The 26,110-nt window shown below is 35.1% G+C and overlaps 2 protein-coding genes across 2 annotated transcripts in view; one reads left to right on the plus strand and one right to left on the minus strand.

Moving 5' to 3' along the window:
* SPATA1 (spermatogenesis associated 1) overlaps positions 1–13,815 on the plus strand; it is a 48,725-nt gene extending 34,910 nt beyond the window's left edge. Inside the window, 8 exon segments of the mRNA XM_032870255.1 lie at positions 181–241; positions 5,173–5,284; positions 6,123–6,248; positions 9,001–9,179; positions 11,289–11,387; positions 12,362–12,417; positions 12,419–12,449; positions 13,714–13,815. Coding sequence (XP_032726146.1) covers positions 181–241; positions 5,173–5,284; positions 6,123–6,248; positions 9,001–9,179; positions 11,289–11,387; positions 12,362–12,417; positions 12,419–12,449 — 664 coding nt within the window. The 3' untranslated portion in view covers positions 13,714–13,815.
* Positions 13,285–26,110, minus strand: part of CTBS (chitobiase) — a 52,526-nt gene continuing 39,700 nt past the window's right edge. The window contains exons 8-11 of the mRNA XM_032870256.1: positions 18,890–19,058; positions 16,847–16,944; positions 16,420–16,581; positions 13,285–13,899 (exon numbers count right to left, since the gene is read on the minus strand). Of these exons, the coding sequence (XP_032726147.1) occupies positions 13,708–13,899; positions 16,420–16,581; positions 16,847–16,944; positions 18,890–19,058 (621 nt within the window). The 3' untranslated portion in view covers positions 13,285–13,707. The remainder of the gene's footprint in view (positions 13,900–16,419; positions 16,582–16,846; positions 16,945–18,889; positions 19,059–26,110) is intronic.

The raw sequence follows: 26,110 nt of genomic DNA on the forward strand, positions 1-26,110 counted from the left end.
ATAGTTTGTCTTGATCATTAATCAGTTTGAAAGACAATATGCTATTGGTCTCAGGCTTTTTAAGGTTTTAATGTTACATTTGTGTTTACAGAATATCAAGTAAGATATGTAAAATGCAAAAAGCTAATGTTCATGGAATCGTTTTTTAACATGACTTTCAAATCTGTCATTCCCTTTAAGTTCATTTCTTTGGAAAAATGAAGATGATGGAGTTAATATCATTAGAACAGAGGACAATCAGGTATGACTTTAAAATTTTTGTTTAAATGCAATATTGCAACAATATTTATAACTACAAAACTGCAGTGTAAAATGTTTACGGTTACAGTTAGAGGATGGGAGATAAGCCTCAAGAAAGTTCAGGAGTCAACCATTTCAGTGAAATTTTTGGGTGTTCCATGGTATGGGTATATTGAGGTATGCCTTGTATAGTGAAAGTGAGGTTTATATATCTTGCCCTAGTTTTCACTGAGAATCAGTCATTTGATGGACCTCTTTGGAATTTGGAGAAAGATTTGCCACATTTAGATGTGCTGCTTCAGTTTTGGGTTTTTGTTTGGGTTTTTTTTAAATCAAGTAATCTAAAAAACTGCCAACTTTGGGCCCAAAGCAAGAGAAAGTTCAGGAGGTGATCTGAGAGACACTGCAAGTTGCCACTTGGGTTTTAAAGGTCAGGTCATACAGTGCTGGCTGATGTGTAGTAGACTGGAATGCTGAACGGAGTCTGAGGCAAGCTCTGGTAGGAGAATCACAGCTCAGAGCCCTTGGGTTTTAGAGCAAATAAATGTTCTGTTGTTTCTGGATATTAATAAAACATGCTATCTTCATGCTTTAAAATTTTTGACAGTCTAGTGGATGCTTAATGCTATCCATGGTTTGAATTTTAATTTCCCAGATTATCCGTAAAATTGATCATGCTTTAATAATTTTATGGACTCCATTTTGGTAACTTTTTGAAAGTACCTTTTCAAATGTTTCTTTTGAGTTGCTTGCTCTATGTTTCTGATTAGTATGTTTTTTTTTTAATTCCCTGGAGGTATTCCTTTGATGCTTTGCTATGCTGCAAGTATCCTCCCCTACTCTGTATCTTGTTTATAGTCTGTTTTGCTGAATGCCTTAAGTATTCCATATCCTTATTTTTTTCCACATTCTTTTGCTAGGTCTTAGACTGAGAATAGTATATCAGAATCTCCTTTTATTAGTGTGTTACTGTTTATCCTTACATCTTCTGTGGTTTCTGATTTACTTAGATTTCTCTGTTATTTGGGACAAAGTTCTAATTTGAATACTAGGATCACTTTTGCACTTTTTTGACTCATTTAGTGCTTTTTTTTTTTTGGCCTGAATTCTCCTTTATTTCATATCAAGATACTAACCTGCTTTCTTTTATATACATTTATTTGGCATACCCTCATCTTCCCTCCCCACTTTTTTCCCACCCTTTCTGAATTGCTTTATTTTAGGTATGTCTTTTTTTCTTTTTAAGATATTTATTTATTTGTTTACTTGAGAGAGAGAGAGCACAGAACGAGAGAGAGCAGAGCAACAGAGAGAAAAGAGAGAGCATGAGCTGGGGCGAGGGGCAAAGGGAGAGAGACAAGCAGATGCCCCATTGAGAGGGGAGCCCAGTGCAGGGCTTGATTCCAGGACCCTGAGATCATGACCGGAGGCAGAGGAAAATGCTTTACTGACTAAAACACCCAGGTGCCCCAGGTATGTCTTATATGTACAGCCTAGATAGAGTTGGGTTTTACTTTGTGAGACAGTCTGAAAATATTTTTCATTTAGTAGGTGAGTTATGTCTACTTATATTATTGATGGGACTGATGTGTTTGGAGATTTGTCATTTTATTTTATGTTACTATGAGTTAGTATGTAGTTTATTTGTACTTTTCTCCCCCTCCTCGAAGGTTGTATTTTTGTTCTAGTGTTTATCTTTACACTAATACATTGATGGCTAGTATTCTTAGTATCCTCCTTTTTCCATTTTTAAAAATGTATGCTTCTGCTTTTGATTTGTTACCTTTAAAATTATTCACTGACTGCTGTTATATTCAGGGCAATCAAAAAAATCTCCTTTCTTCTCTCATGTATTTTTAGTTATGTTATTTCTACTGTATCAGAGAATATCGCATTTATATACCATATTTCTAGTCTTATGCCCTCACCTTTTGTTTTAGTCGCAGATTGTAGTTAAATATATTAAATACTTACTGCAGAAGATTTTTCAATCATCTCTTGGTTGGATTAAGCTCAATTTAAAAAAGCACCTCATTGTAATATTCTCTTCTTCCACATTTAAAACTTTGAGCAGAGTTAAGTAAACTGGGGCCTGGAGACTGTTTTGTAAGGCCTTGAACCTAAGTGTGCTTTCTACATTTTTTAAAAAAAGATCTTATTTATTTATTTGACAGAGATCACAAGTAGACAGAGAGGCAGGCAAAGGGGAAGGGAAGCAGGCTCCCCGGTGAACAGAGAGCCTGACGAGGGACTTGATCCTAAGACCCTGAGATCATGACATGAGCCGAAGTCAGAGGCTTAGCCCACTGAGCCACCCAGGCGCCCTGTTTCCTACACTTTTAAGGAATTGAAAAAAAAAAAAAAAAAAAAAGAAAAATCATGACAGAGACCATATGTAGCCCACAAACCCTAAATTACTTAGTCTCTGGCCCTTTACAAAATGTATTAATCCCTGCTGTAGAATTTTGATACCTGAAGGATAGCTTGATTGGGTATTACATCCTTAGCTTACATCTTTTTTCCTCTCAATTTCTTTGAAATATTGCTCTACTGATGTCGTTTTTTTATATGTTACTAATAAGTGTGGTGACTGGTTTCCTTTTCTTTGTAAACTAGCTTGTGTAGATTTGTCTGGAAGGCCAGAGGATTCCTTTAATGTGTACTAGTTTTACCAGACTGTATCTCAATTGAGAATTCTAGGTCAGGTATTTCTGTGTACACAGTGGATTCTTGCAGTGTGAAAATCAGGACTTCTTTATATCAGGAATGTTTTTTAAAATTATAATTTCAAGGGCGCCTGGATGGCTCAGTGGGTTAAGCCTCTGCTTTCGGCTCAGGTCATGATCTCAGGGTCCTGGGATCGAGCCCCACATCAGGCTCTCTGCTCAGCAGGGAGCCTGCTTCCCCATCTCTGCCTGCCTCTCTGCCTACTTGTGATCTCTCTGTCAAATAAATAAGTAAAAATCTTTTTAAAAATAAATAAAAAATAAACAAAATTGTAATTTCAGAAAACAATTCAGATAGCAGATCCATTCTGTTGTTTTGTTTTCTTTTTTCTTCTTTACCTTTTATATATGTTACTTTCTCTAAATAACATATAAAATAGATATAAATAAAAATAGTAAAATAGATATATTTTACTAAAATAGGAAAATAGACATATTTTACTAATTTTTGTGTTTCATATTCTTTGCTCCTTTTATTTGTATTCTCCACTATCCTTTTCTTTTTGGCCATATTTTTTTTCCTTTATTAGATACTAATTTATTCATTTCTGAGACAATTTTGTTTTTCCTTTCATTTCTTTTTTCAGTTCATCTAGCTTTCATTTCACATCTTCCTGTTGTTTTTCCTATTTTATTCTGAGTTTTAAAATTTCTGATTTATTTTGTTTGTTGGTATCTGCAAATGCTTGCTTAATTATGTTTAATCTATATTGGAACTATTGTTAAGTCTTTCTCTATTTCATGGCTGCCTATTTTGTTTTGTCTAAGTTCTCTGTTTTGAGGGTTTTAAAAAATAAATCTGTGTGAATGCTAGATTATTTTGAGATATTGTTTATGTTTACTTGTGTTGGATTTTTCCTGTAAGTAATAACAGGTGTTCTTACAGAGGACAGGGAATGCTCTTTGGTGGTTTCTTTTGCTTCTTAGATCAGGAGCTCCCTCTTCTGTTGCTCTAGTGAAGTGCAGCAATTTATTTTTAAATGGGGTCTTTTGTGTCTATTTTCGTTGAATACTCTTATACTATTTAATTCAGCAGAGCTCTCTTGGCCACTTTCCTTTCTTTTACCATTTGGCCCTGAAGAAACACCTCTTCCAATTACTCTCCTCTCTCCTAGAAGCTGTCTTCCCATAATTACCACCTCTGGCCCCCTATATTTTATAATCCCTGTCTTTTGGCCTCCTCATCAAATGCTCTGATTTATAAGATCTTATCCTTACTCTCAGTATTTCTTCTATGCACATGGGGTCCTGTCCTTCAAGACTAAATCATGTTTATTGTGTTATCTTTGTATAGCAGTCACTATCTGCTTGTAGGTGGGCTCCTGAGCACACTCACCTCATCTAGGGTGTTTATTTCCCCATGTATATGTAAAGTAAAGTATGTGTGAATTAAAGGAGTCTGTGTCCTACTTATGCTGTAGACATAAATTATGGGTAATTTTATTTGCTTTCCTTTTATAGTAATTGGGAAGATATATGGAAAGATTGTAATTTAGGTGGTTGCCATTATTTTATTAGAATCTGAGCTTAATATTAAAAACTAGAAAAAGAACAATAAAACAAAGGAGGAGTAAGGGCTTAATGAAGATAGGAGAAACTAAGAAGTTACAGAAATGAAAAACCTAGCAGAACTGAAAACAACTCAAGATCTATGACGCGCTAGTGGGAAAAACATCAACATTGGTAAGGCTTAAGGTATTTTATCATAAAAGGGTGGTAACAGAAAAGTTAGGAAAGGTGAAGGTGATACAAACACAAATACAGAGCAGATAAAGTATATGAGAATAAAATATTTTCTAAAATTTGAAAATGTAATACATTTCCTAATTTTCAAAGTAGAATATAAATGATCAAAGTTGACCCAATTTAAAAAAAAATCAGTAGTCATCTTAGAAAAATTTTAAAGTTATAAGTAACTAAGAAATCTTAGAAGGAAATCATGTTTAGGAAGGATTAATGGATTCCTTTTTTTTTTTTTCACTCTTAATTTTAAATGAAGTGCATGTATATAATGTCCAAGGAATAGTGGAATGGAGAAACTGAGCATGAGAGAGAATCTATAGTTATAAATACAGATTTGGGAGTTCATCACCATATCAGTTAAAAAAAAAAAGCATTGCTGTTGTGAATTATCAAATGCTTACAAATAGGTGAAAAGTAATGTGTTATCCTACCAGATCCTACTGATTTTCATGTTTGCTTACAGATAGATAAAAAAGAGTGTATCACCCTACCAGATCTTATTGATTTTCCTTCACTTCCTTGTCAACTTGCTCTTTCTCCAAGAATAATTGATATATCTTTATTACAGAATGAAAGTAAGTATGTTGACACTGTAAGTACAGATGATTCTGTGAGGTAAAGTTAAATATTAATGGAAAGTATTGCCTACTGGGTAGAGAGATTCGATTTGGGAAGATAAAGTTCTAGAGATAGGTGGTGGTGATGGTTGCAAAGCATCATGAATGTACATAATACCACTGAACCGTACATTTAAAAGTAGTTAAAACTGTTGATGTGTATTTTACCACAAAAATGTTATTTTAAAATATGTGAATGATATGTTTTTACTGCATATGTTTAACAATCACTAATGTTACTTGTGCTTTTAAAAATATACATTTTGAGGGGCACCTGGGTGGCTCAGTCTGTTAAGCATCTGACTCGTGATTTCCGCTGAGGACATGATCTCAGGGTTGTGAGAGTGAGCCCCACATTGAGATCTGTGTTCAGTGCAGAGTCTGCTTGAGATTTTTCTCTCCTCCTCCCTCTGCTCATACACACACACATACTGTCTCTCTCGAAAATTAATGAGATTTTTATATATAAAAATACATCTTTGATGTAAGAACAATAAGTCTAGCTCAAAGATAAATTTACCAAAAGAATTAAACCAAGATGCATAATTACTTTAACTTTACCTAATTTCTACACTTTTATGTAAATGGAGAAGAGACATACTATATTCTTTACATATCTGAAAATCCCCTCATTGTGTTCCTGTTAGAAACTGAAATGACTCCTCAATATTTTCCATGGTGGCAAATGCTATACTAAAACAAAAACAAAAACAAAAAAACAGACTTTGGGGTAAAATTTACTCTTGCTATTTTAAGTACTCTTAAGTTAGACACCTAAAAGGTTATTACCTTTTAGGAGAGAAGATTATTGAACAGATGAAACAAGTAAAGGAAGAAAGAAGATATCTGGAAAGAATTAGAGAAGAACTTATAAAAAAAGTTGAAAAGCTATTTGAACAAAGTAAACTGAAGCGATATCATGGTAAAGTTTATTACACCTTTTATCACTCTTTTATCATTAACATGCTTTACAGAAAGTTTTTTTAAATTTAAGTTCAAATATTTTTTGTAACTGGCATTCATTTATTCATTATTGTCTACTGAATTTAGCCACTGTTCTAGGGGCTGAGAAAATAATAAGCACACACAATTTTGACTCTGCCCTCAATGAGCTTATAGTCCAGTGAGGAAATGATAATCAGGAAAACAATGATGCATCCTGATGATGCTATGTTAAAGGAATTACAGAATTGTACACCTAGAAGTACAGAGGAAGAACACCCAAATTAGATGGGAGAGATTAAGAAAGGCTTCCAGGAAAAGTGTTAAGGATGCTAGAATCTGAAATGTGCCTCCTCTTGCCTGTAGGCCTTCAGACGTGTTTTTCCCTCTGCCAGCTACATCTTCTTTTCCTTTTATCTCCCCTCATCCCAGGTCACCTGGCTTTTTCCTACTAATCATTCAATCTCAGCTTAGGTATCAGTTACTCTAGAAGCAATCTCAGGATCTTAGTCTTCCCTACATGGTTAATTTTGCGGTATGTGTCTATCTGCTTTGAGTGAATGAATGAATGAGAAAAATTAGGTAGAAAAATAGCTTGTTTTCTTGCAACAGAATTAGAAACAAGTGTTATAGGGACTGGTAGAAATGGAAAAATGAGACAGAATGGAGAAAGTATGGGATAATGGTTTGAGAGATGTTGAAGGATTTGAAAGGACTACATTTTGAGTTGTATTTGAGGATTATATGAATAAAAGGTATATATGGAATTAACTGGTTTTAGGATCCTCAATTTACAGCAAGACTATTTCTTCAGTACTATAACTGACTAAAAGTTACAGACAATGTCAGAGATACTTCTGCAGGCTCTACCTCATAATACTAAGTGTTATTCTGGAAATGGTGGCAATGACTCAACTTTGTTGTACTGTTCAAAGTGACTTTATCAGACAAATTTGAGTAATGGACTAAAAATCATAGGACCAAGATTCTAATACCAGATCTATCTTTTACTTATTTCTTCTCTTTGTGCCTCCATTTTTCTGTTTATAAAATGAGAATGATCATTCACTTTCTATTTCAACAGGAATGTTTCAAGATAGAAGGCATGTATCAGCCATCAAATATTTATTGAGGTTATGTGCCTCAATTCCCTACATTGTTTTAAATGTTGAGGTACACCAGCAAACAAGATAAACAAGGCCCTGCTCCTAAGGAGCTTGTTTCTAACGGGAGGAGACAGAGAGTGAACAAATAAGACAGTATGAGCTACTGACCAGAGCTAAGAAGTCAGTTAAAAGAGCATAGTAAAGGGTGATGGCACAGTAGTACTGCTTGAGCTAGGGTTTTCAAGGAAGGCATCACTGAGGCGGTGTCATAAAGATGTGATTAATAAGGAGGCAGGCAGATAAGGAAATAGGGGGAAAAAAAGTCTGAACAGAAGGAACACTAAAATGTCAAGGTCCAGAGATGGAAACGAGCTTGCAGTAGTAAGGACCTGAAATAAGGCCAGTGTGGCTGGAACAAAATACAGAATAATGTAGAGGAAAATAAATTCAAGAGGTCAGCAAGGAACAGATAACCACATTCAAGAAATCTAGATTTTATTCTAAGTAAGTTGGGAAGCCATTGGAGGATTTTTAAGCCAGAGGTTTATAGGATTTTAAAAATATTTTTAAAAGATCAGAATGACTGCTATATGGAATAGCCTGTTCTGTTTAGAGGGGCAAGAATGGAAGCAGAGAGACCAGTTAGAAACCTGATGGACTTTCAAAAGATGATAGTGGGGGTGCCTGGATGGCTCAGTCCATTAAGCATCTGACTTTTGATTTCAGCTCAGGTCATGACCTCAGAGATTGATCCCCATGTTGGGCTCTGCGCTCAGAGGGAGTCTGCTTCAGATTCTCCCTCTTCCTCTGAGCACACATGTATATGCACGCTCTCTCTCAAGATAAATCCTAAAAAAAGATGATAGTGGATTAACTAGGGATATAGCTTTGAAGAAAGTAGAATGTGCCAGATGCTGGAAGTATTTTGGCAATAGTATCAATAGAACTTGCTGAAGGATTGGGTATAAGACATGAGGGAAATAAAACTCTTGAATTTTAATCAAATCTCCTTATAGACTTTTTAAATTGGGGTTTTCATTTGATAATCTTTTAAAAATAAACACATACTTTGATATAATAGCATGCCATTTGTGTTCCTGTTAAGTTTGTATTTAGAATCTCCTTGGTGTCAAAGTGATAGCCTAAATTGGCAGTATTAAGTTTCTAATTTTCTCAACTAAGGAGCTCAGATTTAAGAAATTCCTGCCCTATATAAATTTTGGTAATATATTTGGAATAATTTTAATAAGTGATGAGTCAGAATCAGCTTATTTTATAAAACATAAGTCATTTTGGAGGGCTGAAAAAACATTATGCCTTTCTCTGGAAAAAAGTGATCAAAATAAATACACACATTTTGCTATAGGTAGTATTTTCAATGAAGATTTTTCAGAAGTAATTACAAATTTAAAGAACTTCGTTTGGTTCCTGTGTTTATCACGACTATATTTGTAAGGCAAATCCTTTTATTATCTAATAAACATTTCAATCTTTGCTCTAATTTCGTCAACATATGAGGGAAGAAGGTTAGGGGAGTAGAAGGGTTTAAATTAACTCTAGGGTCCTTTCCAGATGGAAAAGTTTAACCCTTTAGTCAGACTTATACTATAATCTGCTTTTTTATAGCCTGTGATGGTTGGAAGAAAAAATATTTGGAAACAAAGAAAATCACAGCATCACTAGAGGATGTTTTAACAAAACTTAGAGAAGATTTGGAACTTTACTATAAAAAACTGCTCATGCAACTTGAAGCCAGGGAGATCAAGATGAGACCAAAGAATCTGGCAAACATCACAGACTCTAAGGTACTTATTACTAAATGTGTTCATATTATGTTAGAGACATTCTACTCAAAATACGTGGTTTATCATTGTTAGTATTATCATATGTAGGATGCTTTGGGCTACAGGTAACAAAACCTTGACTTAACCTTGCTTCAACAATAAGAAAATTTACGATCTCCTGTAATGGGTGCTGAGAAAATACCATCAGCAGCTTAATGATGTCTTTAAAGGGACTAGGTGCTTCCAGTAGTTCTTCCCTATTATTTTCAGTCTTGTCTTCATTATAAGACTGCTTTTCCTCATGGTACCAGTAGAGTTGCCGATAGCTAGTAGAACTATATGCCTCCCAATAAAGAACATATAAAACTTTTCCTTTAGCCCAGTGGGGGTTCAACCAGGTTGAACCTGGATTAATTGTAGTTATCAGGGAGTACTCGGTGTTAATTGAGACTACTTAGTATCTACTTCAGTACCTGGGGATAGGGTCACTTTCTTTGAATCTATGGGAGAGATGAATACTTGATGCAGTATGGCAGGGGTCAAAAGTCTGCACTACATTCCTTTTCTTTAGCTGGGGACTAGTTAATAACACCCACAGAATATAAAGGTATTGGTATTCTAAGAAAATTATTGAATTATATTTTGATTTTTTTTCCTGAGATAGTATTGAACCTTGATAGATCAGAGACATGAAGTTTACTTTTTTTTTTTAAAGATTTTATTTATTTATTTGACGGAGAGAAATCACAAGTAGGCAGAGAGGCAGGCAGAGAGAGAGAGAGAGGAGGAAGCAGGCTCCCTGAGGAGCAGAGAGCCCGATATGGGGCTCGATCCCAGGACCCTGAGATCATGACCTGAGCTGAAGGCAGAGGCTTAACCCACTGAGCCACACAGGCGCCCCCTGAAGTTCACTTTTTAATTGAGTTATTATGTATATAAACAAATAAAATCAAGGCCATTTATCAATTTTTGTTGGTTGACCAAAAAAGATTGTATGTTAATTATGATTAAGAGTATGGATTTGACTTTAGACATGATGAAATAGTAAAAGTTTGCTATTTTATTTTTTCCCAGTCTTATTGAGATATAATTGGCATATAACGTTAGGATAAAGTGATATATGTATAGATTATAAAATGATTCACACAATAAGTTTAATTATAAACTTTTTCCTGTGATGAGAGCTTTTAAGGTCTATTCTCTAAGAAACTTTCAAATATACAATACAGTATTGGTTTTTTATTTTTAAGATTTTATTTATTTAACAGAGTTCACAAGTAGGCAGAGAGGCAGGCAGAGAGAGAGGGAGGAAGCCAACTGCCTGCTGAGCAGAGAGCCCGATGTAGGGCTCAATCCCAGGACCCTGAGATCATGACCTGAGACGATGGCAGAGGCTTTAACCCACTGAGCCACCCAGGTGCCCCTGCAATACAGTATTGTTAACTATAGTTATCGTGCTGGGCATTATATCCTCAGAACTTCAGCCATTTCCCCTTATTCTCTACCAACCCACCCCCGGAATCTGTTCTGTTTCTATGAGTAAAAGTTTACCGTTTTAGATAAACCTAATGTAAAACTCAAATAGGCTCAAGTAATGGTTTGTCCATTTTAGCAGATACTTTTTATTTTGCATAGCTGATTTTTTTTGTTTTATCAATTTTTTTTTCACAATGGCAGCTTAAAATTTTTAATAGTTTTTGTGGACTACTATACTTCAAAACTTATCTAAACAAAAGTAACCAGAAAGTCTTCTTATATAAAATATAGTATCCCATTATTAAGTATTTTAAAGAAATACTAATCTGATTTAACTAAGAAAGTATAATGACAATTTCAAAAGCCTAGTATCTTAAACCAAGTATATTCCTTTTGTAGTAATAGTTCTTGCCTTTGTGGTGCTAATTTAATGGCAATTTGTACAGATATCTACTTATTTTTATAAAACATGAATAAAGGTGGTAGAACAGAAGAGAATGTGGTCCTTAAGACATAAGAAATTTACTCTAAGCAATGAGTTTATTTTATGTAATAGGTTATGATTTGCTTTTTTGAAATTATCACTTCATAGTTTACAAGGCAATACAAATAGATGTTTTACTAAATAAGGGTGTCTTTATGTATTTCACGCAGAATTACCTCATCATCCAGATCACTGAAGTACAGCATGCAATTGACCAACTTAAGAGAAAACTAGATACTGACAAAATGAAACTTATAATAGAAGTTAAGGTAATTTGCATTTCTCCTAATCAGATAACATTTATCTTGAAATAAATTGTTTTAGTGTTTTAATTTCGGGCATCAAATTTTTTTTTAAAGATTTTATTTATCTATTTGACAGAGAGAGAGAGATCACAAGTAGGCAGAGAGGCAGGCAGAGAGAGAGGGAGAAGCAGGCTCCCCGCCAAGCAGAGAACCCGATGCGGGGCTCGATCCCAGGACCCTGAGATCGTGACCTGAGCCGAAGGCAGAGGCTTAACCCACTGAGCCACCCAGGCGTCCCTCAGGCATCAAAATTTAATTTAGTGTAAGGATAGTGAGGATTGTCTTAAAATCATTAACAACCAAGAGCATGAGTGAGAAAAATGCAAGAATTAAACCCTGTGTAAAGGTGTAAAGGTTATAACAAGGCCAAAGTAAAATTAGTAGAATTTCACTAAGAATTAAAGGAAAAGGACCTTCTGAATCAGTGTAGAGTCTTAATATATGAAAATTACTTTTAAAGTATTAAGAGTCATCCATAAATAAGTCTGACAAACCACTGAATGCCATTTAATTTTTATTTCTTTACCTGTTCCGGGAGTTATTATCTCATGCTCTGATTATTTTCATATATATATATAATTATTTGAAAGCTCTAAGTTCACTTCTTTATCAAAAATAGATCTATGACATGAATAATGTTCTAGAATCAGAACTGTCCAATTAGAACTTTCTGCAATGATGGAAATGTTCTGTATCAGCACTAATACAGCAACCAGTAGCCACGTAAGGATATTGAGCACTTCGAAGGGTAGTTTGTTGTGTAACTAAGGAATTGATTATTAAATTTTATGTAATATAAGTAGCTACACGTGGCAGGTAGCTACTGTACTGAATAGTGCAGGTCTAGATTCTTTTCACTAGCAATGTTCAGTTAGGCCTCTCTCAATTTTAGAAGGGGAAGATGAAAGTTCATTTTTGAAAGGTGATTCTTTTTATAGATGAGAAAGCAAGCAGTCTCAGATTTATGCACATTGAAAGCTGAACTGGCACAGAAGAAAATTAACACATCTTTACAATCTCAATTAGGTATGTTAATTTATAACTTGTCAAAAAATTTAACTATTATTCTCCTTGGCACAGTAATTTATATAAATCATAAGTTTTATATATTTTCACTTTTCATGCAGGTTTTACAAAGTGTTTCAGGAAATATTAGATGCAAAAAAGCAAAATGGTGCCTATTTGGTTATTTTTGAAGCTTTTAAGTATTACATATTTTATAGTACTATATAATTTTCTCTTTTAAATAGAGACAGTTTGTTCATTGTATTTTAATTAAAAGCAATCTGGGAATATAAAATAGGGATATTGAACTTACATCCAGGCTATGATACAGATTAGTATCTAAGAATTTAAAATTTTAGAAATACAGACAGTAGTAATTCAGCTAATACTATGGAAAATGGTTGGTTTTTCTCTGTGATAACTGAGTAAATAGAAAATGAAATAGTCTCAATAACAGATGACTAGATCATCATTTATTCCAATTTGAAGGCAGGGAGACTATACAGGGAAGGCAGATTTATGTAAGACTAGAATTCAAGGAAGCAAATTTTTAATGTGTTTATAGGAACTAATATAAGTGTAACACAATATTCTTAATTACCCTGAAGAAGAGAACAGAGACCTCTGTACATTTAGAAAAATTTTAATTGTGCAGAGAAAATAACTGAGAAACCAATGTCCTTAGAAAATTAAAAGTAAAATGCCAATATAAACTAGTTAGGAAATAAATTATAGATGTTCATAAATGAAGGAATAATAACTAGAAGGGTAATTAAATTTTCTGCTATAACTTCATAAATATAGTTTCAGTGAAAAATGCTACTAATTCAAAATATTACTTATTTTAATCCTTATTTCCCCCTTTTGGAGACTTAATTAAATGAGTCTAGTTTAAGTGCATCAGCTTGATGAACCTAGAAGATACTAAATTGCAGGTTTTAAATTTATTGAACAAAAAGTATAGAGCAAAGTGCTTCTCAAAGTCTAGGTTTTTAAAAATTTTATTCTGAGCAAATAATTTCCACTTCCAATTATACGTATTTTTTAAATTAGCATAATAAAATCCTGAAAACAGTTTTTCCTAATTATAGTATTAAACATAAAAGAGTAATATAGAAAGTTGACTTCTTACCTTTGTTTTTAAACAAAGCATTTCTTTATCTGCTTTTAAGTAGAATAACTAAAATATGTGACATGACATTTGTATTCTCTTCAAGAAACTGATTTAAACTGATCATTTTTTCTAAATCTTAATAGTTTGACAGAAGATGTTTATCTGTCACAGCTTTGGTTGTAAGACTTTCCACATTTCTTCAGTTTGCTGTTTGGCTACAGCATCTCCAGAATAGTCAAGACAATTTGCGTGCCACATGCCAATGCCTCGTAAGCCATGCTTTTGTATGTATGCTGCCTTTAAAGAAATGCTCTGAGGGTCATCATACCACACTTGATGAAAATGGCCAGAAGAATCCTATAAGAATAAATTAAACTGTTCAGTACAATATTAAATCCAATGATTCAAAAAAGATACAATGAAGTAAATAGAAATTTTAGGGCACAGTACATTATGCTTTCATGGTTCTGTATGTGATACTTTCTAGATACGATTGTGGTACTTTCACAACAGCAGAGATTACACAAATGAGCTTCGTAATATGGTCTGTACTATATTTAAAGTCCTTCTCATGCTCTCGTTCCTTCATGCCCTGAGATTTCTTCCTTGGTCTGATCTGATGGTTAGCAACCAAGATGTACATCTGAGGCACTCATGGAGCTTTTCAAAATACAAATTCCTGGGACCCACATGAAACCTACTTAATCAAAATATTCTAGGGCTGGAACCTAGGACATGTCTTTTTTGTTTTGTGTTTTACTATCCCATTAGGTAATTCTGATATACAGACATAGTTAAGGAGGATCACTGCTATGGTCCTCTAAAATCAGCTTATGCGTTTTTTTTGTTTGTTTGTTTGTTTGTTTGTTTTGTATTATCTACAGTTCCCGGAAATTTGCCTAGTTAGGAGCTCAGGGGATGATTTTGTTTATGATGAATTTGCCAAATCAAAAGGTAATGGATGGGGAAAATATCTCCTTTAATAGGTCTTACAGAATTAAGAATCATAAACTAGCCTGTAAAGTCCTCCCCAGCATCAACTGCCTCTATCTAGTACTAACACCATCTCTCTTAGAAGGTAGGTATGCTTATTGGATAAGGGATAAAAGATGAACAGAACTAGGCAAAAAGGTTGAGGAAAAGAAGAAAAGAACTAAAAAATAGAATGGCCTGTGATTTAAAATAATTTACTGATTTTTTTTTAAGTTTTATTTATTTATTTGATAGAGATCACAAGTAGGCAAAGAGGCAGGCAGAGAAAGAGGGGAAAGCAGGTTCCCTGCTGAGCAGAGAGCCCGACATGGGGCTCGATCCCAGGACCCTGGGATCATGACCTGAGCTGAAGGCAGAGGCTTTAACCCACTGAGCCACCCAGGCACCCCAATTTACTGATTTTTTATATAACATCTGGGACACTTTCAAAGGCAGTTCTCAGTGGATACCAGTAATAGGTTGTTTATGGTAGCACCACTGGAATTAGAGTAGTCCCCTAAGATGATTAAATGAATAAATGAATTAGGCATTTGGTAAATGAATAAACTGTGGGGTATTTAAGTAGAGTCACTCACTACAAGCATATCTCACATTCTTTAAAATTTTAAATTATGATTCACTATTAAAAGGCAACTGTAGAACTTATTTTTGCAGATTTAGGGATAAACCCAAAGTCCTAGATCTCTGAATTTTGCCATTATTATGGCAAGTACTTTGAGCCTTTTTGATACTTTTAAATTTCATATGCCTCAAAATAAGGATGAAAAACTGAGTTAAATGTAAGATTAACATATGCATGATCATGGCATATATATGCTTTCAAGAATATTGAGTGCATGATGAAAGAGCATAAAAAAGCAGAATGATTCTCTTCAGTCACAGTAAGAAATTTGATTTTGCTTGCTATGGAATTTCACAATAAAAGAAAGAATAGTTTTATAACCAGATTGTTGTCTAAAACGCCATTAAATGAATGGCCTTCAAAGGCTTATCCAAATGTTTCCTGAATTCTAAAACTTTAAAGAAGGTGTTTTTTTCATCAAGGTAAAAATAAGTCAGGGACTACAAAAAGAGTATAAACTATTACACTGTTTGACAAAGACAGGAGTATAATATACCCTAATTTAATAAATATCTTAATTAGTTATATAATTTATAAGCCTAGTTAATGAGTAGGTATATAATTTTCAAGAGTTAGAAAGCTCTACATCAAAGCTTTCTGTGTAATCGATATGTATGTGCATGTCTGTATACCAGTTAAAATATTAAATATAAATGTTTATAGTTTTTTTCATAAATGGGTACCAGAATAATAAAGAATGTAAGTTCATATTGAAATCAACTTACATCATAACATTTTAGGGCTCCTTTCACAGTGACAAAATCTAAAGTAAATTTGAAGATGGTTTGTAATTAGATTTTTGAAGTCTGGAAAAGTCTCATTTATGAAAAATGTAACTTTTCTTTGCCTCTTTGGTATAGCAGTTCCTATTTATCAAACACTACCTGACAGAATTGCTCTGGTCATGTACTCTATTTCTTTAAGTTTCTGTTTATACCATTTCCCACTAATGCATTTCTTAGTCTCAGTATCATGCCTCCCTATAAAATAGTCTCATCAGAATCCTTAGGCTACTTTGACAGACCTAGTAACCTATTTTGGTCCAAAGCCACAGTTAATAATTATCAACTATTAAGGCAATCCTGTTTGTGGTAAGACAAGTGGCCCATGCAGAGCAGTTCCATTATTACCATAACTTGAACTGCTCACCAGCAAAGTAAAGGCCTGATTAGACAAGTTTACTCATATAAACAGTAATCTGTATATTGTACCCTAAAAGAAAATGGATAGAATAAAGGTTCATATTTTGTGAAAAATCTTACTTTGTAATTATAGTAAGAAGCCTGCTGATCTTTATCCCAGTGGCTTCCAGAAACAGAACTATTTACTTGCTTCATAATTACTTTATAGGGCACCTGATGTCCTGAAGTAATACCACAAGAATCCCTCCAGGAAGGGACTTTTGGAATGGTACAAACACGATCCTAGAAATACAAAAATGTTCATGTTATACATGTAAGCAAATCTTAGGAACCAAATCAGAAAAACTATATTAGAAATAAAATGTATACTCTAAACAGATGGACTATACAGTATAAAAGTTAAATTTCACTGAAATGAAATATATAATGCTCAGAAACTTCCATGGGATTAAATAATTTAAAAATAAACTACTTTTTAGTCTCAAACTTAAAACAGGCTTTAAAGAATAGGAAGAAAAAAATTATATAAGAAATAATCCTTACTTACCTCCAGTAGATTTAGACAGGTATAATCATAACCATACCAGGGAACACCCATTACAAGCTTCTTAGGGTTAATGCCCATCTTGATGTAGTCATCGTAGCCTAATCAAATTGGGACAGAAAAAGCATATGTTTTTCTTTTTATATTCTACTAAGTTTATACAAGCTATGCAACCATTCAGAAGCCAGGTACATTTATGCAAAATACTAATAATGTTTCCCTAACATGACATTCTAAACATTATCCCTTAAGAACTGTAAATTCTGTATCATTTGATAAATTATTTCTTTTTGAATAACAGAAAACATTCAAAAGGTCAAACTGAAGCACAAATTTCACAAAATTTAATTCTAGGAAGAATGACATTTCAGGAAAGCAAGCTAATTGTGTGTATTAGGTGCTAAGATATGTTTGGTATTCTAGATTCAGAAAAGTTCTTAAATTTTCTGGCAGGGATGGTCTAAGAATTTTTTTTAAAGATTTTATTAATTAATTTGGCAGGGGGGTGCCTGAGTGACTCAGTGGATTAAGCCTCTGCCTTCGGCTCAGGTCATGATCTCAGGGTCCTGGGATCAAGCCCTGAGTCAGACTCTCTGCTCGGCAGGGAGCATGCTTCCCCCTCCCCCTGCCTTTCTGCCTACTTGTTATCTCTGTCAAATAAATTTTTTTTAAAGATTTTATTTATTTGGCAGGGGGAGCAGGAGAGGGAGAAGCAGGCTTCCTGCTGAGCTCGATCCCAAGACCCCGGGATCATGACCTGAGCCAAAGGCAGACACTTAACCGACTGAGCCACCCAAGCACCTCTCAGACCTTTTTGTAGTATATTTGTAAAGCATGGAATACTTGTGCTTTCTAGAAGTATAATTACAGACAGGGACAAGATGTGCCCCCCTTTACTCTAGTCAACAAAGATAAAGATGAACAAATTCCTGGCCATTCCCTTTTGTGCCCAGTGTAAATTTGTTTTTCCACCAAGAATATTCCAAGATTAACTAAATTTGCTATTTTTCAGAGCCTTTAAATAAATATATGCTACATATCCAAATCTCAAACATACTTGATAATGAGCCTTGTATTGATAGAACACAGTTATCTCCTTTCTGAAACACAGTTTGGGAACACTGAGTTAAATAATTGCTTTGTAATTAGAATTTTTTAATTTTTAAATAACATATGCATATGATTAGACTATTAATTTGGATGTGATGAGGCTAGGCTTTAAGATTTTTATCTCTAAATTAAAAGGTTTTTATTTATTATCAACACTTAAATCAGGGCCAATTATCCCAGAAAATTTCACTTGACTTCAAAAGATAGCAAGCAATCTTTTATTCAGTTGGCTGATGGGATACTAATGCAAAACCCACATCATATGAATGACAGAAGTACTCTTAATTCTAATAGAATTAGAATTCTTAATTTTTAATTAAGAATTAATTTTAATATAGCATGAGCTTTAATAAATGCCAAGTAAGACAATCCTCTATCAATCATGCATAGTAGGTACTCACATTATAACTATCTTTGCTATTTGGTTACTTCAACAAAAATATCCTGTCAAATTCTAGATAAGCAAAGATCTCCTTCATGTCATTCTGGGAGAAGAGTGTTGACTTGAAGTTAGTAGTCAACTGCTTGAATAGCAGTGCAATGAGAACTTAACACTCATCATCTGATCTATTATAGAGGATTAATAATATACCTGTCCCACAAGATTTTTTTTTTAGATTTTTTTGTAATTTACTTGACAGAGAGAGGGGCAAGCAGGCTCCCTGCTGAGTAGAGAGCCCGATGGGGGCCTCGATCCCAGGACCCTGAGATCATGACCTGAGCTGAAGGCAGAGGCTTAATCCACTGAGCCACCCAGGCACCCTGTCCCACAAGATTTTTAAAAGAACTAAGTGAAAACTTTAGAATGTATAAACTTGAAAGCTCTCCAAATTAAGTGATATTCATGTTTCAAGGCAGCTTTATAAATGGAAAAGGTATACAAATGACTTAGAAATAATAATCTTATTGTTTAAGTTATCATTTGTGGATTCTTACCAGTTAATGTCTCCTTGTAGGGAGCATTGGCTGCTGCAGTACATTCTGACAAGGCCTGACTTTGTTCATCATAAGACATCACAAAGAGAAAGTCACAAGCATCTGCAATTCCGGCATAATTATAGCACCTATCTTTGTTCTTTGGAGACCAAGTCACATCAAAGGTTACCTGCGGGAAAACACATGCCATTTTATGGAACATGATCAAATATGCTTATTTTATCTGTTTTTTTTTTAATTATATATTTTCTCTCCTCATACTATCCAAGACTGTTTACATATATGAACATAGGGTTAGACACGTATAGAACAGTTCTAAGATATTTCTGCCCATATGAATTGACCTAGATAATATTTGGCCAGATATGATGTCCAGGAGCAGGGCTCTGTGTAGAAGAGGAGTTTTAAACTTAATGTTTTTAAAGGCTAGACTGGTAACTCAACTGAGGAAAGAAATAGGTAATGACAGTAGGGTATGGTGAGGCCTCTAAGCAACTAAGCAGTAAAGAAACCACACTAAAGTAAGTCAAATACAAAGGTTTGTTTTTTGTTGTTTTTTTTTTTAAATATCATGCAGGCTAGATAGGTCATCTCTTAGCACAAGTTGACTGACTGTGTTGGGAGTTTACCCCCTGATATACAATTACGTTACATGATAGGTTTAATCCAACATTACAGTTAAAGGATAGTGGTTTATGGCTATAAGGATAAATTAACTCAAATGTTGAACAAATCACTTAAATGGTCTTATTTTATGGGAATAGTCAAATGAAACTTGAGTGATGAATTCTGGTGAGCCAGTTTTCAACAAGGATGAGTCTGTTTAAAGTATTTACTGCCTTAGCCAAATATTAATTAGCCTTATTTTATATATGTGCAAATGTTCTAAAGCTTCAGTAAAGGTTTTTTTCTCTCATTAGACACATTAATTATTACAAAAATTGAGATAGTTCAGTTAAAACTTTTATACTTTGGCCAATTTTTTACTCTTTTTAGGACTTTATCAAAATTTTGTAATTGTCTAAGTATCAGCACTAAAGGAAGTTCAGCTTTACAAGTTCAAGCTTTCGTCAATAGCACTACAACAAAATAGGTTATAAAGTGAATTTGTTTTACACATCCGATCCCATTTTATCACTGCCTCACCTATTATAAAATAGGAGCTATATTCTAGTAATAGAGAAACTAAATGATCACCTCTAAACAGGTAAATTTCAAATCCATTGTATAAGTCCTTATCCCCTCCTGAGCATTAGGAGTATTTTTACCAGCACTTTCTGTCATAGTTCATCTCCTATTTTGGAGAAAGCAGCATTAGTATATTAGACAAATCAAAATGATTTTGGTTCTCCTCTTGGCTCTGTTATGTCTGTGTCACTAAAAACATCTCAAACTGTTTTCCTACCTGTAAAAAATGATGAAGAATTCTTCAATTCAATGACCATAATTCTATAATCTTAATCATTTTTCCCCCAAAACTCATTTCTCCTTCTAGACTCTAGTCATTTTTTTCTGGTGGCCAGTTTAAGAACTTTTGGGGGACTTCTCTCATCCCCCCCATAACTAATCTCACATTTTCCTTTGAGTGGCTTCTCTGTTCTGCCAGAGAACAGCTTTCTGCCTCTTTCTTTCCATTAATTAATATTTATTAAACACTTCCTAGTGTTAAGGTTATGCCATCATCCTAATCCAAACTATAAATCTCAAATTGTTAGACCTGGATTAGTCCATACTGGTCTCCATTTCTCCTCTAGACTATTATACATACTACTATGGAATAACCTTCCCCATACACTTTCTACCATGTAAACCCATTACATACATACAGAATAAAATGCAAGTACTTCAGTCTGACATTCTGGATATTCCATAATCTGACCTGTTTTCACAATTGTACCTCCCCTTAATTTTTAAAATTGAATTTAACAGAGTAGCACAAATTGTTCTACTTGCCCCCCAAACATGGAAATATTCCTACTGCAAAGTCTTTGTTCAGTCTCTTCCTCCTTGCCCTTTCACTGTAGGATAATCAGAGCTAGCAAAGAGATTGTTTACCACACACTAATTCTAACTATTACTAACAGCAATCTAGAGACTGAGGAAAAGTTTTCCAAGAACAAAATTTGACAGGAGAGAAGTATGGTGGCTTGCATACCAGGTATTTGCTATTCTTTTTTTTTTTTTTAAGATTTTATTTATTTGACAGAGACCACAAGTAGGCAGAGAGGCAGGCAGAGAGAGAGAGAGGAGGAGGAAGCAGGCTCCCCAAGGAGCAGAGAGCCTGATGTGGGGATCGATCCCAGGACCCTGGGATCATGACCCGAGCTGAAGGCAGAGGCTTTAACCCACTGAGTCACCCAGGCGCCCCAGGTATTTGCTATTCTTAATCTAAATTGTTTTCATCTGAGGAGGGAGGGTACAAGATGGTGATATAGGAAAACCCAGAAATCACCTGCTCCATAGACACACCAAATCTATACCTCTTTCTAGAACAATTTCTCCTGGGTGCCTGTGTGGCTTAGGCAGATAAACAACTGCCTTCAGCGCAGGTCATGATCCCAGGACCCTGGGATCAAGTCCCACATCTGGCTCCCTGCTCAAGCAGGGACCCTGCTTCTCTGCCTCTGCCTCTCTCTGTCTCTCATGAATAAATGAATAAAATCTTTATTTAAAAAAAAAACAACAACAACAACAAAAAAGAACAATCCCTCCTGAAGAACTGAAGACTGACTGAACAGCTTTTACACAACAGAAGATAAACACACCACCTAGAGGCGCCTGGGTGGTTCAGTGGGTTAAGCCTCTGCCTTTGGCTCAGGTCATGATCCCAGGGTCCTGGGATCGGGCCCTGCATCGGGCTCTCTGCTCACAGGGAGCCTGCTTCCTCCTCTCTCTCTGCCTGTCTCTCTGCCTACTTGTGATCTCTGTCAATTAAATAAATAAAATCTTAAAAAAAAAAAAACAACAAAAAAAAACACCACCTAGAGAACAGCAAGGGACACAGTAACAAAGGAAATCCCCACCCCTTGATGCTGCTAACTGCAGTGGGGAAGAATATATATATATATATATATATATATATATATATATACTAGGAGACCGTGAGCAGATTTTTCTGCCTTGGGGCACAGGAGGGAAAAAGCAACTGTTTAAAAGACCAACTAGAATATATAAGATCAGTCCTAGAACTTTGTCAGACAGTGGGAGAGATGCTGGAACTCTATGGATCAGAAGGGCTGGAGAGCCCCCATGGTTTACCTTCCCTTTCTGCCTTGATAGCATGAATAGGAAGAGAGTCTGGGTGAGTGCCCAAGCCAGCCTACTACTTCAGTAAGCCCTGGGCTCCTAGCCCATACCAGCCCCAACCATCCCACCAATGCAGATTGAGTACAATCAACACAGTGCACCCCTGGCCAATACTTACTACAGTTCCAGCTATCTCACTAAAATGACACAGGTGCAAAACACCCTAAAATACTCCATGCCTGCACTGCTTTGGTTCCAGGTGATTTGACAGGGTACTCCCCCACCCCCGCCAAGCAAAACACCTTGGGACACCCTGGCCTCCTCCTGCCTCTGCTCCAGACACCCTGCCAGGTACCTCTGCACCTGATGCCCCAAGACCGCCACCTTCCTTAAGCATCAGCTGTCCTGCTAAGGCATCCTCTGCAAAGAGCCCTGGACTGTCCCAGACCATGCCCACTTCCCCTCTGACCATCCAACAGGGTTGTCCTAACCTATAGGACAGCCACAGCTCCAGCCACACAAAATCACTAAGTGCTACACTGAACACAGGGAATGATCATACAAAAAGATCACTTCAAGTTTAGAAGTAGCTCTTCCATCTAATTCATAGAAACAAACACAAAGTCAAGCAAATGACAAAGAGGAATATGCTCCAAATAAGAAGATAGCTTAAGTGTGGTTATCTTGGATATCCAATGAAGAAGCATTCACATTCTAGGGGTCCAGAGAGGAGGACAGAAAACTTGTAGAAACAATAGCTGAAAATGTGCCTAACCTAGGAAGGAAACAAACATTCAGGTTCAAGAATCACAGAGAGTTCCAAGTAAGATGAACTCAAGGATAGCCAGAAGACAATAATAATTAAAATGTCAAAGATTAAAGAAAGAATTTTTTTAAAGATTTTATTTATTTGCCAGAGAGAGAGCACAGAGGAAATGACAGGCAGAGGGAGAGAAAGAAGCAGGCTCCCGTTGAGCAGAGAGCCCAATGTGGGACTCAATCCCAGGACCCTGGGACCATGACCTAAGCAGAGGCTTAACCCTCTGAGCCACCCAGGTGCCCCAAAGAAAGAATATTAAAAGCAGCAAAAAGAATTAGTTACATACAAAGGTTAAAGCAATCAGCGTGTTTTTCAGCAGAAACTTTGGAGGCCAGAAGGGACTAGCATGATATACTGAAAGCATGGCAAGGGAAAAACCTCCAAGAATACTCTACCTGGCAAAGTTATCATTCAGAATTGAAGGAGAGGGAGAGTTTCCCAAACAAAAGTTAAAGAAATTTATCACCACAGTTACAAGAAATGTTAAAGGCACTCCCTTAAGTGAAGAAAAAGGCCATATTAGAAGAAAATAATGAAAAAATTTCATGAGTGAAAGGAAACACAATAAAGGTAGTAGAGAAATCACTTATAAAGCTAGTATGAAGGTTAAAAGACAAAAGTAGTAACATCAATTATATCTAAAAAAGTAGTTAATGGGACTCACAAAATAGGAAGATATAAAATATAACCACATATACATGGGAGGGACTAAAAATGAAGTTCATATAAAATGTGTTTGTACATAACTGACCATGAACTTATTATAGACAGCTATATACTTAAAATATTATATATGAACCTCTTGGTAACCACAAACCAAAAATTTACGATACCCAAAAAAATGATAAAGCAAAACACTAAAAAAGTCATCCATTACAGAGAGCAAGAGAAGAAGAAAGGGAGAGAAAAAATCTACCTAAAAAATCAGAACACAAAATGTCTATAAGTACATACCTACCAATAATTGCTAAAGGGGCACCTGGGTGGTACAGTTGGTTAAATGTGCAACTCTTGGTTTTGCCTCATGTTGTGATCTCAGAGTTGTGAGATTGAGCCCTGTGTTCTCAGAGTTGTGAGATTGAGCCCTGTGTCAGCCTTCATGTTCAACACAGGGTCTACTTAAGTCTCTCTCTCCTCTCCTCCCTCTGCCCCTCCCACCTATGCGCATGCTTTCCCTAATAAATCTTTTTCAAAAATTCCTTTAAATGTAAGTGGTCTAAATATTCCAAAAGACCTAGACAAAAGGGTTAAAAAAAAAAAAGACCCATCAAAAAACAACAACCAAAAAAACAAAAAACAAGACCCATCAGTACATTCCTGCAAGAGATTCATTTCAGACCTAAAGACACATACAGACTGAAAGTAACCGGATGAAAAAAATATCAGGGGAAAAAATAGCAAAGGGAAAAATAACAGGATGAAAAAATGGAAGGGGGAAAAAAAGGGTGCAGGCACCTGGGTGGCTCAGTTGGTTAAGTGTCTGCCTTCAGCTTGGGCCATGATCTCAGGGTCCTGGGATCAAGTTCCATGCCAGACTCCCTGCTCAGCAGGGAAACTGCTTCACCCTCTCCCTCTGCTACTCTCTCTCTCTGTTAAATAAATGAAACCTTAAAAAAAAAAAGATGTGTTATCAATACTTATATTAGACCTAACAGACTTTAAAACAAGACTATGGACTCAGATACAAACAGAGGGCTTTGGAGGGGAGGAGGGTAGGGGGTTGGGTGAACCTGGTGGCGGATATTAAGGAGGGCATGTATTGCATAGAGCTCTGGGTATGGTCATAAACAATGAATTTTGGAACACTGAAAAAAAATAAAATTTAATTTAAAAAAAAGAGAGACTAAGGTGAGCATACATAATGATAAAAGGATCATTGAATCCAATGAGAGGATTCAACAGTTGTAAATATCTATTATACAGCCAACATCAAGTACCTAACTACATAAAGCAAATATTAACAGACCTAAAGGAAAAAAGGGACACCAATACATAATGGTAGAGGACTTTAAAACCCACATACATCAATGGATAATTCATCCAGACATAAAATCAACAAGGAAACAGCAGCTTTCAATGACACATCAGACTAGATGGACTTAACAGATATATATTTTAAAAAAGTTTTCATATATATAGTATATATATATATATATATATACACACACACACGCACACATATATGTGTGCGTGTGTGTGTATATATATGTGTGTGTGTATATATACATATATATGTGTATATATATATGTGTGTGTGTGTATATACATATATACATATGTGTGTGTGTGTATATATATATATATATATATATACATATGTGTGTGTGTGTGTGTGTGTATGTATATATAACATTTCATCCCAAACCGCAGAATACACATTATTTTCAAACACACATGAAACATTCTCCAAGATAAATCACATGTTAGGCCACAAAACAAGTCTTAATAAATTCAAGAAAACTGAAATCATATGAAACATATTTTCCAACCACAATGGAATGAAACTAGAAATTAATTACCAGGAAAAAAAAATAGAAGAAACACAAACACATGGAGGCTAAACAGCATGCCACTGAACAATAATAATAGGTTGACAAAGAAAGAGGAAACAGAAGATATATGGAGACAAATATGAAAATAGTATGGTCTAAAATCTATGGGACACAGCAAAAGCAGTAGTAGGAGGGAAGTTTATAGAAATATAGGACTACCTCAGGAAACAAGACAGATCTCAAATAGACACTCTAACCTTACACCTAAAGGAACTAGGAAAAAAGCTCAAAGTTAGAAGAAAATAACAAAGATCTGATTAATAAATAAATGAAAGAATTTAAAAAAAGGAAAATATCAGTGAAACAACTATTTCTTTGAAAAGATAAAGGTAAGAAAGCTTTAGCCAAATCCGTCAAGAAGACAGGACTCAAATCAGAAATAGAAGCGCCAACTCCACAGAAATACATAAGATAATAATAAACTACTACCAAAAAGCTATATGCAACTTGGACAACCTAAAAAAGTGGATAAATTCCTAGAAATATAGAACCTCCCAAAAAGAAATTAGGAAGAAATAAAAAATCTGATCAGACTAATTAATAGCAACAAAATTGAATTTATAATCTGAAATCTCCCAACAAACAAAAGTCCAAAACCAGATG

The sequence above is a fragment of the Lontra canadensis genome, unplaced genomic scaffold (genome assembly GCF_010015895.1).
Source record: "Lontra canadensis isolate GAN:19392208 unplaced genomic scaffold, GSC_riverotter_1.0 scaffold40, whole genome shotgun sequence".
NCBI classification, from domain to species: Eukaryota; Metazoa; Chordata; class Mammalia; order Carnivora; family Mustelidae; genus Lontra; species Lontra canadensis.